The following is a 13,919-nucleotide window of genomic DNA, read 5'->3' on the forward strand; positions in this document are numbered from 1 at the left end:
TTAGGTTTTAGTTTTGGCAGGATGAGGGGGGGGGGGTGAGTTGAGGCATTGACCCCTGAGGACTAGGAAGAATGAGATGGCTTTTTTGGTGTGGTATGGGTGAGAGCTGGAGTAGTGGAGATGTTGGAGGCAATTGGTTGGTCTCATATGTATAGATGTTTACAAGTTGTCTCCAATGATGTGGACATTCACATCTAGGATGGTCACTTGGTCTTTGAAGTGGAAGCAGGTGGTGACGTCACTCGGTTGGTTTAGGAAGGTTGTGAGTGAGAGTTCGCAATGTGTCCTGAGGAGGAAGATGTCATCTATGAATCTCAGTCCGAGAAGTGACATTAGTGACTGAGTGCCTAGGAACTATCGTTCCAGCCTGCCCATAGGAGGGGGCCATTTTGGTGCCAATGGCTGCCCTACGTATTTGCAGAAAGTGCTGGTCTCCAAACCGAAAGTTGTTGCAGGCGAGTACAAGGTTGGCTAGTTGAATCAGGAAGTGGGTGCTAGGTGTTGTGGAATGATGAGTAGTATATCAAAGGGGGTTGGAGAGTAAAACCACAGGTATAAATACACAGAAATTTTAGTAGCATTTTTAGTATATCACCCTTCCTGGGTGGACTACGGAACACACTACCTGAGTGAACCAGGTGTAAATAGACTTACTCGAAATTTGCCAATATTTCCATTCAGTAAAAGCCAAATAATTTCGTCAAAGTACCTGACTTTTACTCCCCCTCTTACACCAAAGTGACTGTAGGATTCTTACCAAACTGTTAAATGCAGTGTTCATGAATCCATGATCCTGAGATGTCTTCAGTGTAGGACTCCAAGAGTCAGTGCTACTGGCAAAAGAGCGACGGGTTAAGAAACTGTGCAAGGGGAACATAGCAAGTCACACTGTCAGGACTTATCCCTTGCTATTAACATTTTTAGAAATGGTAAACTAACACTGGTTGGTTGAAATGGTATGGAATGACCCGCAGGTGAATTATTGCAATATCTTTGGCAGTGAGAAACTGATTACTAGAAATTTACATCTAGAAGTCATTAATACACAGTAAAAAGACTATAAATATATAAAACAATATTAACAAGAAAATATATATTACCTCAGGTCCAATTTCTATAGTATCATGTAAGTCTTTAAACATGAGCTTTCTTGCCTTCTCCAAAATTATCTGACATAATTTATTGGCAAATAATATGTCCACATTTTTTGCATAATCCAAAATCGTAAAATTATTAGGATTCTGGAATTCTGAAATAAAAGAAAACAATGTCACAGCACCAATAAAAATTGGTAAAAACACAAAGTTACAATGCAAGTTACAAATATGAATAGTTATAACACAATACATTAATGAAAGGTAATATTTTTGACATTGTAATTAATTATAGCTCTTGTCCAGTCTTGCAATGGGTCTTCTACATGCTGGCAAGAGAAGTGGGAAGCAGGGAATCAACCAATCCAGCAGCCTGTAGAATGAGATGCACGTAGTACTTCCTCCCACCATGTCATATCTATCGGCACCACAGCTGCTGTCTGGTTGGTCTACTGCATATTCCCCACTTCCCTTGCCAGCATGTAGGGTGCCCGCCATAAGAGTATGAGCTAGCCAACAATTCGGTATAATTCGGGGGTACACTAAAAATCCAACCATTATTACCTTCTCAAAGTGGTAGCTAATAGAAATGGTGTCCAATCCAAGATGACAGATGTTGACTTTCGAAAAAACTACTATATCTTTGAAACCAATGGTCCAATTTCAAACGACCTTTCTTTAAAATGAAAGCTTAAGATGTGTTCTATATTTAAGGTAACCTCGATATAATCAACAATTAAGTAGTTACTCATGGATTAGTAAAAAATAAATTTTATTTTTTTACTAATGATTTTATGTTTATCATTAACTTACTAATAATCTAGCCATCTGAGAAGAAAGTGTTCCAAACAAAAATTGTAGCGTAAATGCTTATCTTTAATTTGAAATACTTGGTTTTTCACTTCAGAATTCATACAGTGAGTCTCATGGTCGAGTTGGCCATGGAACGACGTCCAGCACATCGGGCAGTGAGAGTGCATCTGCCCGCATCTGCCCCATAGCTTTATGCTGACCTTGGCACTGGGTGCATTAGTGCTTCAGTGTCCAGATAACTGGTGTCCGTCCAGTTTGCACGTGTTTGTGAAGTGTTAAGGTGTTAATAAGTGATTGTTTATTGGTGCTTTTCTGCAGTCCAATAATGCCACACTATATGTAAAATTTAAAACAACATTTTTTTATGCATGACGCTTATGTCATTACGAATTCTTGCAGGGAAGATACAGGACATTTTAGTCTTGCAGCAGAATTCCCAGATGTTTCCATTCCACACAGAGACAGTGTTCGGAAACAAATTTAGGGAAACAGGGTCTTTCTTGAGAAGAAGCAAAGGTTGAAATAGCGTGTGCTTACTGAGGAGGAATTAGACGATGTTGGAGCACCATTGGAACATATTCCTCAAAAATCCCGCCAGCATCTTGCACAAGAAACAGACATTTCCAAGTCGTCTGCACGGTTTCATTTACGTGGTGATGTTTCATCACAAAATAATAGTTTTTTTCTGACTAATTTTGAAGGATAACTGCCTTCATTCACTAAGGGTACGACATCTGGAGCAGAGATGATAATATATGTGACGTGGAATGTGCAATGGACACAAGACACAGCTGACGTAGCGTGTACTGTGCAACCATCTCCGCTCCAGATGCCATGTGTTTTTATTGAGGTCACGGGCCCAAAAGGGAAAGGTTGCATCCTTTGTCGAGAGAGGAACAAAGCATTGGCGAAGCTGCTGAATTATTCCAGCTTCAACTTGAGCAGTGACCTGTTGAGCATGTTCTGTGTATCGTGGATCTGCAGGCTCAGTGGCAGACTTCATTCTTGCAGGCCAGTATTTTGGAAATTTTTAGGCTTTTGTTTCCCCTACAAGAAACGTAAATGTGTGCAAGATGGCAAGAAGACCCATTTGTCACTAATTGATATTAACGTGAAGTTGCGTGCCTTAGACACAGATACAGAAGAGGGTGATGAAGACATCGCCAACCTGATGACTTCGGGAAGTGACGATGAAGGGACCCAGGGTGGATCTTCAGGCAACCATAGTGACTCTGTCCCTGATGACTACATGGCAAAAAACTGACAATATGGCGAATTTCGAATTTCCCACTGGTAAAGTGCTTGTGTGCTCGGAGAGTATCAGCAATGAGCGCACATTTTTTTCCATGGTGATACGAAACATATTAAGCAATATTCAGGTACCATTTTGTCCTGGTGTTGCCCGCGTGTGGGTCCGATGATTTTCAAATTTTGTAAAAAAAAATATTTTCTTCTTCTTTCTTCTTCTTTTTCTAACTGATTAGAAAATTTGCTTTTCTACTGCAGGCTTATCGCATAATGTGCACTGAACAAACGAGGTATAATTTGTAACTCTAGGCTTCTTAGTTCCAAAATATAAAATTGTATTTAAAAGCATGCAGAAGTTTAAATTTCCTGCTGAAAATACATTCATAGTTCACAGGTTTAGTGGTAAACACACTCCATTGTTTAAGTGCTAAACACGAGTGCATTTTCAGTGGCAAGTTTAAAATTGTGCAAGGTTTTAAATAAGAGTTTATATCTTGATACCTACGAATGTTGCTTACAAATTGTAGCTCATTTTCTTAGGAGAGTCTAAGCTACAAGCCTATGGTCAAAAACTCCAATTTTCATTTATCAAATAGAAGTGGAAGACAAAAGTGTGTAATATATATATGCACATATACAGGGTGTTTCTAAAGTTCGTTTCCAATGCGAGGGAGGTGATTCTACAAGTGAAAATAAACACAGAAGTTCATGTGACGAAATGCCGAAAACGGCACCAATTCAGATTTATTGAAGTGGGAAAAAGTGCAAAAACTATGTTTACAAGGAAACAGTGGAACAACGGCCAACCATATGACAGAGGCGAAGGGCGTTCCACAAAGAAATGCGGCATGCTCTATTCAAAAAAGCACATGGAAGATGTGTGAAGTTTATGTGCAAGGGATTCCACAAATGAAGCGAATGGCTCTGTTGAAGTCATAGTGGTAGGGAAGGGTTTTATGGAGTGATTAGCATGGGCGACCCAAGCGATGTTTTTGGTCACGATGTTGTGTTGTCGATATTTGTACGTACCCAAATGCAGAAAGGCCGAAGCATGACCTTGACTTTGGCGTTTCCCGATAGGGGCGCTAACATAGTAGTTTTCTTCCGACAGGAAAGCACCGGTCGCTGCCATTCATGCTTCACGTACTGCGATATCAGCATGACTGTGCATCAGGTTACCATCACATGTTTGCGGTTGAATACGTATGAGTGGAAGGATGTGAACTTGGTGAATTGGGCAAACCTTGCAATAGGCACTGCTAAAGTCGTTTTCACGTTCAGAAGACACAATGGGCTCTTATGGACAATGCTTTTCTTATGGAAAAATACAAGCGTGCTGTTGTGAAATTTCTCGATTTACAAATTTAGCTTACGTAAAATCAGTACCTGCAGTTTTGCAGGAAATTTTGTAGAGAATACGATGGTGAACACAAAAAACTGGTAACTTGCTTACATATTTTTAGATAAATTAAAAATGCAAATTTTCTGTGAAAACAAAATTTTTACATTGTTTTCATTCCTAACGTTGAAACATGCTGTAAAATTCAAGCATTCATTATGAAAAAAATTGACACTGCTCAGAATTTATTAATACTTTAAAGCAAATTCGCATTAAACAAATATTCAAATAAAGTATGTGGAGATTTTTTATATTTGTGCAGTAGAAAATGTCGTCGCTGGCAATTTTTTGTTCTGTAATTCCAAGTAAAAACTTCCAGCAACAAAGTTGTGGAGAAAATAATGAAATTATTTTTTTAACCACTCAAAAGTTCCCACATATATTACTTCCATGCATTTGGAGTTTCTTTTTAACCCGAACCGCGCGCAACCTAAGGAGACGTTGTCTGGCCATCTTGAGCTGACTCACTGCAGCATTTCGGCTAATCACCACCAAGTTTTGGAGTTGTTATTTTATTTCCATTCAGTAAAAATATTAACTTCATGCAGTTTGTTATAATAGAATTGCAATTATTTAAATTTAATAATTGACAATTATTTCCAATGCTGTTGTTGTGAGCAACATTAGTGCTGTCGCAAATACACTTTTTTTTTTGTTTAGATTACTGTCGACATTAATACTGAAATGAAGATCACCTTTCAGTTTCCAACGTACACATAAATTCATAGATACCATATTAACCCTTGAAAGGCTTCCCAACACGTGACAAAATATGGGGCTTCAAGATAGAAATATGAGATGCCTTGCTTGAGTCATTGACGTCTTATCAGTTCAAGTGGGCCATAACTCATTTGTTTGTTTGGGTTGCAACTCGAATCTAACCCATGTGCCAGGTTCACCTTACTTGAGTGAGAGATCTGCTTTGGTCTGTTTCGACTTTTTTCCTCTCTCGAAAAAGTGTTTCAGTTGTGTGAGCACTCCATGATTTTTACTTTTTTAAGTGATTTCTGAAGTGTCATTGTTATAGACAATGTCTTTATTTCGTGCATTGCACTCGCACGTGTAGTGATCGCAATGGATCGTAGAAAAAAGGGTAAGATAATTAAAAGTGGCGATAGAACAGCAGTCATACGTGTATTCGCCTACTTGCCTACGTAGCCAATCGTTTATTGTTAGTGAACTTTGCAAAGCGACTGGTGTCCTTTCTTTAGATTAAGAAAGGAAAGTGACAAATGACTAGTCACTACACCACGAAAAAGCCAAGGTGGGCTTCAATATAAAACCAGCAGGGAAGTGAAATATGTTACACCTTCATTGTGAAGGAAGCTCATCATTTCCCGGCGACATTGCGATGACAAGTATTCCCAGATGAGCATGTGGCATTTTTGTCTACCAATGAGGCTCGTACCAGTGCACAGCCTGAAGTGTGCATGCTATGTGGAAAATTCGAACACTTTAGATTGAAACTCACCTATTTCCAACAACCATCTCCTCTTTCTATTTTTCACTATGTGCAGAAATAACGGAGTTATCTATGGGACCACACTGTTGAATCATCCTGTATTTCTAAGAACTGGTACAAAAATTTTATTTACGCCATTTACAATTGTTTTTTTACCCTGACATAGGTATGTTGAAGATCCCCTTTAAGACCTTTGATATGGTGTCTAAATCAGTTGTGTTGGTGCTCTGATTGTCGAAATATAGCAATTTAAAGTTAACAAGATGTTGAATTTTTTTTTCAAAATCACACATTTTGCAACCCTGTAATTTAGGAAATACAAATGGTGTGGATCTGCAACTTTGCATATTTTCCAACCTCAAGTGGCCCTTGTTGATTTGACATGGAATGATCTAAAACTAAATATAAAAATAAAAAAATTATAACTAAAATCTAATGTACAGGTACATTACAGGAAGATAGATGTTATTAAATTAGTATAGATTTTATATATTTGAAATCATTGTTACCTGGAACTGAAATCATATTGAATTTAAGTTATACTAACAAATGCATTTAAAATTCACAAAACAACAAGAGAGGAGGAAAATAAAGACTCAAAAATGAATAAAAATGCAATCAAAATGGCAAAAAATACTGAAAAATGACCTAAAAGCCAAAAAAGGCTGGTTGTAACTGAAGGGAAACTGACTGATAGGTTTAGCATTGTTTTCAAGGCTCAGAAAATAAGATGATTTGACATCAACTACCAAGCCCTAGTCATGAGAAAGTCAGTATGGAAGAGAACCACAAAACCATGGTAGCACAGACAACAGGTTAAAGAGAATAGGTTCCCCGCTAACAATTTCGAGAAAAAATCAATAAACCCCAATTTGAGTGGATTTCTTAGGTTTACCTGCCAGAAGAAGTACACTCAGGTTGAGCTGGTTAGAATAAAAAGCAAAATGACTAACCTTAATTAATTAGTTAAGTGGAAAAAGTGCAAGAGAGTTGAAAAAATTCACAGTACCTTTCACGGCCAAGGTGGGCGTGGAGCGGCAGCCAGCATGCCGGGAAGTAAGAATACATCTGCCGGCATTTAGACCCACGTATTTGTGAAGTGTTAAGATGTTAACAAGTGTTTCAGATTGTTTTGTTTTGCTTTAGTTTACGTATTACTGGTGCCTTTCTGGAGTCTAATAATGCCACGCCATCCCTACAATTTGAAACAATACATTTTTATATCTAATGCTCTTACATCATTATGAATTCTTGTAGGGAAGTTAAAAGGCATTTTGCAGCAGAATTCCCAGATGTTCCTGCTTCACACAGAGACAGTGTTCGGATACTTGTGAATAAATTTAGAGAAACAGGGCCTGTTCTTGAGAAGCAAAGGGTAAAACGATGTGTGCTTACTGAGGAGAAACTAGACGACGTTTGAGAACGATTGGAAAAACTTCTCAAAAATCCCTTCGGTGCCTTGCACAAGAAACAGACATTTTCTTGGCATGTGCGTGGCTTTTAAACCTGAAGCCATACATTACAAGAATTGAAAGAAAACATCAGGAGAGGTATTGAAGCAATATTGAAAGAGGAACTGATACATGTTAATGGAAATTTCCTATAAATATGCCATAAATGTGTGGATCAAGGAGGACATCATTTTCAACACCGTTTGTAATAAGGTTCGTGTTCATTTTAATTATAACTGTCAATGTAATTGTACAGGCTTATTTCATTACATAGCTAACGGTTCCAGTTACGTGGATGTTGCATCTTGTTTGCCGGCAGACATGTTCTTACTTTCCAGCATGCCAGCCCTTGCTTCGTTGCCACCTCGGCCATGAGGCACTGTATAACGTAACTTATGAAATAAAAAATTAATATTATTGTACTCACCAATGGTTAAGAGAAATGTCTGAAACTTTTCCACTTCTTGAATAACTTTTTGATACGCTTCTAAATCATTACTGTGGCTTGGAATCGTCGCTGACAAACAGTTTTTTATGAAACATTCACAAAAGTCCTCAGTTACAAATTCACCTAATTTGTTAAGAAATGAAACTCCTTCACATACTCTGGCATTAAAATGAGCATGTAAGAAATTAAATATTTCCGTTAAGGCAGCTATTACATCAGGGAACTGCTGAGGTGAAGACTTCATTTTAGTTTCTATGTCGAGAAAAGAACAGCCGTCCTTCACTTCACGCCGCACTGTGCATTCGTGCAAAATGACAGGCTTCAAAATGTAATTCAGTAACCTTAGGCCAAATCGCCTTGCTTTAAAATCTAAGTCATTAAAGTGGTTCAGCGCTTGAAGCAACTCTTCAATTTCATTTGGCCTTTCCGTCTGGACCCTTAAAACCACTTTTACAATATCAGTGTCTGGTTTAGTCTCTTCCCATTGAACACATCGTTTCCAAATTTCACCGATATCGTACAGAAACTTTTCACGTTGCACTGTCCAATCGGTGCACATACTCTTCAGGATATCCAACTGCAGCACGTCGCTCGGTGGGTTCTGCAACCAAGTGTCTGCTTTTCCCAGCAGCCTTGCGGCATCAACATAACGGCCACGGGACTGCTCTTCTCTTGCTCTGCTTAAAGCACCATCAAGTTCCACCAGGTACTCCACTGTCTGCAGAGTTACACTGACTTCTTGAAGGGAATTTGTTAACTGCTTCAGTTCTCCAGTAGAATTTTGTAGATTTGATTTTGTCTATAAGGAATAAAGAATAGCATGTCACACACATGTGCTGGAATAAATGTATATCGCTCGTCTTCTAAAGGTATTTACTCATGTATAATGAACACTTTTTTCCAAAACCAAGCATGTTTTCACTATGTCACTATGTACAACACAACAGGTGCATATAAAAATTTCCAGGTTGGGTTTCTTTAGTAATAATATTTATTTTTTAAAAAAACACGATGAAGGTGAAATGGCCTTTTCACGTGAATTCTCACTTTGTAACAGAACGTTTTGCAATAAAATCTGTGCCATTCTCGCCAAATTTCAGCATGCACCTCCCGTCACAAGGGGTGTGTACGAGCGGTATTTAGTGGGTGAGAAATAATAGAAAATAACCACTTGAGCACCGCAAATCCATAACATAATTTTAATCTCGTTTTCTTCTATTAAAGAATAAACTAAGGTGATACAGAAGTGAAAACTTTCGGATTCTAAACACAGTGGAGGGAGAGGGGGAGAGTTGGCGTGGGTTGGTTGAAATAGCAACAGGTGACTCACTGAACAGGTATGATATCATGCATATCAGCTTTAAAACTAAACCTTACAATTAACCCATCCGCTTACCATTTAAATGCCAATTTTTTTGCCATGAAATACCATTTAAATTTGGCTATCTCCCGTGAAGGTTGCACAGCAAGACAAGATGTCAAATATTGTTTAAACTATCCAAGCAATTTACGTGAAAATTTTATATATTGAAGTGGAAGTATAGTAATAAGTATGCACATATGCAGTTTACTTGAAAGATAATTAGAAACTCACCTAATAAATTTGATCACACACATCTTTGCATTCCATTTCCATTCCTCAACCTTTTATATTTTTCCTGCCACAGCCACCTCTTCCTCACTTTCACTACATTCTTCAATTTCAATAACATAAAATGAACCCCCATGTTCATCTCCACTTCCAAAATCCACATTTTCCTCTTCATCGCTATCGAAAAGCAACTTTTCAATCGCAGAATCATCTACAACATTCTTAAGCAACATGTTTACAAGACGTAACAATTGAAGGTTTGTTTACATGAGAAATTACTAAACAAAACACGCTTGAAATGGTATGAAAAACTTAGCAGCACAAACATACACGTCATAGATTTGAAAGATCATACAACCTCTGCCATCTATTGAATGAAAAAGGAACTACGTGATGAAAATCGGGAACCCGTCGATTCGACGACTAGGTACGGGAAGGAAACGTCCAGTCAGGCCGTCGATTCGACGACTAGGTAAGCAGAGGGGTTAAGAAAGCCATTTCTTGAACCTGAATTGTACTGCGCATTATATAGGAGAAATAATTGTTCCTTTTCCCCATCAAAAACCAGGATGCACATTATATATGCGTAAATACAGTAATTTTCATGCAGTCAATCATTGCATTTCATTACATATTACCAGCAAAATGCCAATATAGTTGTATTTTTCATGTACCTTATGAGAAATTTTCTCAAACTTCACCCCTTCATTTGATGCCAAACTTATATTTCCACAGAGTGTTCCAGAAGTTTTTTAACCAAAATTTTCATCACTTACAACAAGAGTTGGAGGTGTCGGGAAAAAGTTTTTTTCCGTGGCTTTTTCGGTTGGGTTTTTCTTGGCTCTTTTTCCCAAAGTGTTTCAAATCAATGAAAATACAGCGTGTCAACGAAAACATTCCGTGTTTATAAACTACCACAAAATTTTAATTATGTATATTACGAAATTTATACAGATACCATTCGAAAGAACAGCTTAAAGAATTTTAGTGGATGTGTAATTGTTGGCGTTAACTACAACAATAGATGGCATAACAATTAAAGAATGAAAAAAGGGGGAAAAAATATCCAAAAGTAGCAGTAAAACACATTTTAGGATGCAAGAGAAAATTAATGAAATGGACAATTTGCATGGTAATACTCATGGATCCCACTGTGCAAACCTAAACATCCAGTAAACATCAACAGTAACACATTTTGCTTCTAACAACAATGTCATTTACAATAACACATTAACAATCAAAAGATCTTTTGGTGTGTTCTCTCTTGTCCACCATTACATTTTATCTCATTATTATTTGAAGTTTCCTTGCAACACTCATTCATACAGCATTGTGCAATGGGATCAACGAGTATTACCGTGCAAATTGTCCATGACTATTTTCATTAATTTTTCTCTTACATCCTAAAATGTGTTTTTCTGCTCCTTTTGGCTATTTTTTTTCATATTTTTTTATTCTTTTATTGTTATGCCATCTATTGTTGTAGTTAACGCATACAATTACACATCCGCTAAAATTCTTTGAGCTGTTCTTTCAAATGGTATTGGAATAAATTTCATAATATACATAATTAAAATTTTGTGGACGTTTATAATCACGGAATGTTTTTGTGGACATGCTGTATATTACTTCGCTGCATTTTCCTGTTTCACAGCTTTTATTTATCTCTACTGTAAAAAGACACTAATATCTAAATTTAAAATACAACTTTCGACATGGAATTCATAACTAGACACAAGCAGTAGTTGCAACGATGTAGACTATTTTGAATGGATGTTTTTCCCCAAGTGTTCATATTTTAGTAGGCATATTAAACACTCACATAACTAGGGTAGTTTTGTATATACTTTGTAAATAGTACCGAATAGTATAATATAATTTTCAGTGTTTTAATTTGGCATATGAATGTTCACATAAAGCAAAAAAGAAGAAAGAAAATATTGCTACATCTTTTAACACTTATCAATTGTACATTCAATGATACAGTTTTTTTTTCTTTAACTATATCTAAAATAAATTTGAGTTTGAGTTTTGGTTTTAAGTCCACTTTATGCATAGAAAGGCTAATCAGGACTGGACCTACAGTTTAAAGTGGAATCCGAAGCACTGTGTGCCTCAACAGGGTATTGAACTGGGGACCCCTCGATTATAAGGCAATGATATTATTAATTAGTCATTGGGGAGGCCTACATCTAAAATTGAAAATCTAGTATCAAAACAATGTATATTTGTATTTAACATAAAATATTTATATTCTGGTTTTCGTGTGCATCATGTTAAATTTGACTTAATTGCTGGTAAACTTCGGCCAAGGAGCAATCTTGACATATTTTGGCCACCTAGTGTGGTCATCAACCATTGCGAGACCAAAGTGCGGTAAATTCATTTTATAAAAGTTAATGCCCTACTCAAAAATTTTACCCTTTTCTAATTTTTTAAACTTAATATATTGATATGCACCTTTGAAATTCAATGCAATTAATAAATAATTTACTGTATATGGTATATATCTAGGCTTGTTGAAAAACAGAATCAGGTTTAAATAGTTTGAAACCAATCTAATAAACTCTTGCAGCCGGGTACTAAGCCACAGCCTGGCCCTGAAAGTGAGGCAGAAACCAATACATTGACCAAAAATGAAAAAAGTTAATGAAAAAACTCTGGCTCTCTCACTAAAATTTTGTTTTTGTCAACTTTATGCTCAGATATTCTATTGAGATTCACCTACAACTTAAAATGGTAACTGAACCACTGTGCATCAATTGGGGATTGAACCTGGAACCCCTTGATTACAAGGTGATGTCATTATGCCATCAGGGAGGCTAATTTTTTTATATGAATATGTCTGGCCATTTTTCCAACAGTACTCAGAGGATTGAAGATTTTTTTAATATGGTTATTAGCATCACTGTTTTATGCAAGTTACTTTGGGATCTAAATCTCCCTTGTAGTAGCATACTGATCTTAAGTATTAAATGGGAATTATACATATATATATATATATATATATATATATATATATATATATATATATATATCACACCGATGATGCTATGAAATTAGCGAAAATTTTGAATTTTTCTACTGTCCGGTGAGACCTTCTTTGATTTTTTTTATATATTTATATAATATATATATATATATATATATATATATATATATATATATATATATGTATAATTCCCATTTAATACTTAAGATCAGTATGCTACTACAAGGGAGATTTAGATCCCAAAGTAACTTGCATAAAACAGTGATGCTAATAACCATATATATATATATAAATAGTAAAGTTTTTAATTGTACTGAAACATCTAATACTTTAATATTAACATATATATATATATATATAATGGATAAAAGCAAGGAAATCGCGAGCTGCCTCACATACCACCACCACCACCAAGAAACCTGCTGCCACCAACCCACCGGCACTCATCACCCAATATCATCCCCACCTCAACAAAATCAGGCACACACTGCACTCTCTTCTCCCAATTCTCCACAGTGATCCTGAAACCAAAAACATATTTCCCGACAAACCCAGGGTGGTTTTCAAACGCCCCCCCAACCTCCAAAACATCCTGGTCCACAACACTCCTTCACCACACATCCAACACCCCCCTGCCCATAAATGCCACCGCCCCAGGTGCAAGACCTGCCCCATCCTCATCACTTCTCACACCCTCCAGGTGCACACGGCCACTGGCAAATTTACCCTTCATCCCAAAGGGACCTGCCATGCCTCAAACCTTATCTACATCCTCACCTGCAACATCTGTGGTGATTTTTACCTGGGGGAAACATCAACAGCCCTCAACCTCCGCATCAATAACCACCGCTCCTCCACCCACAACCTGGACTTCACTGTCGCCGTCCACACCAACCACCACAACATCAGTTTCAATGACTGCTTCCGGGTAGCGATAATCCATCTCCTACCCAAACCAGCCAACACCTCTGTTCGCAAAAGATGGGAAAGGGCCTATATATCGGCCATGAGTGCAACCACTCCACCTGGCCTGAACAAGGCCACCCATTAATGCCCATCCCTCACCCACCTTCCCCCCCAAACCATCCCGTCCCTCCCACCCTCCCAACTCTTCCTACACACAGTTTACGACGAGCCTGGTGATGAAACAGTGTTTTTTTCGTTCCACGCACCGCTTCTTCTTCGATGGGGACCTGGCAACTCTGCAGTGCCCCAACTTCCGGTTCCATCTATTTCTTCTCACACCGATGATGCTATGAAATTAGCGAAAATTTTGAATTTTTCTACTGTCCGGTGAGACCTTCTTTGATTTTTTTTATATATTTATATTATATATATTTATTATATATATATATATATATAGTAAAGTTTTTAATTGTACTGAAACATCTAATACTTTAATATTAACATTTGCTTATTTT

General features: G+C 37.3%; 1 protein-coding gene across 1 annotated transcript in view; it reads right to left on the reverse strand.

Moving 5' to 3' along the window:
* Zw10 (Zeste-white 10 kinetochore protein) overlaps positions 1-13,919 on the reverse strand; it is a 56,331-nt gene that overhangs the window by 32,657 nt on the left and 9,755 nt on the right. The window contains exons 3-4 of the mRNA XM_083131158.1: positions 7,895-8,714; positions 1,101-1,249 (exon numbers count right to left, since the gene is read on the reverse strand). Of these exons, the coding sequence (XP_082987284.1) occupies positions 1,101-1,249; positions 7,895-8,714 (969 nt within the window). The remainder of the gene's footprint in view (positions 1-1,100; positions 1,250-7,894; positions 8,715-13,919) is intronic.

The sequence above is a fragment of the Lepisma saccharinum genome, chromosome 1 (assembly GCF_977018435.1).
Source record: "Lepisma saccharinum chromosome 1, izLepSacc3.1, whole genome shotgun sequence".
Lineage (NCBI taxonomy): Eukaryota > Metazoa > Arthropoda > Insecta > Zygentoma > Lepismatidae > Lepisma > Lepisma saccharinum.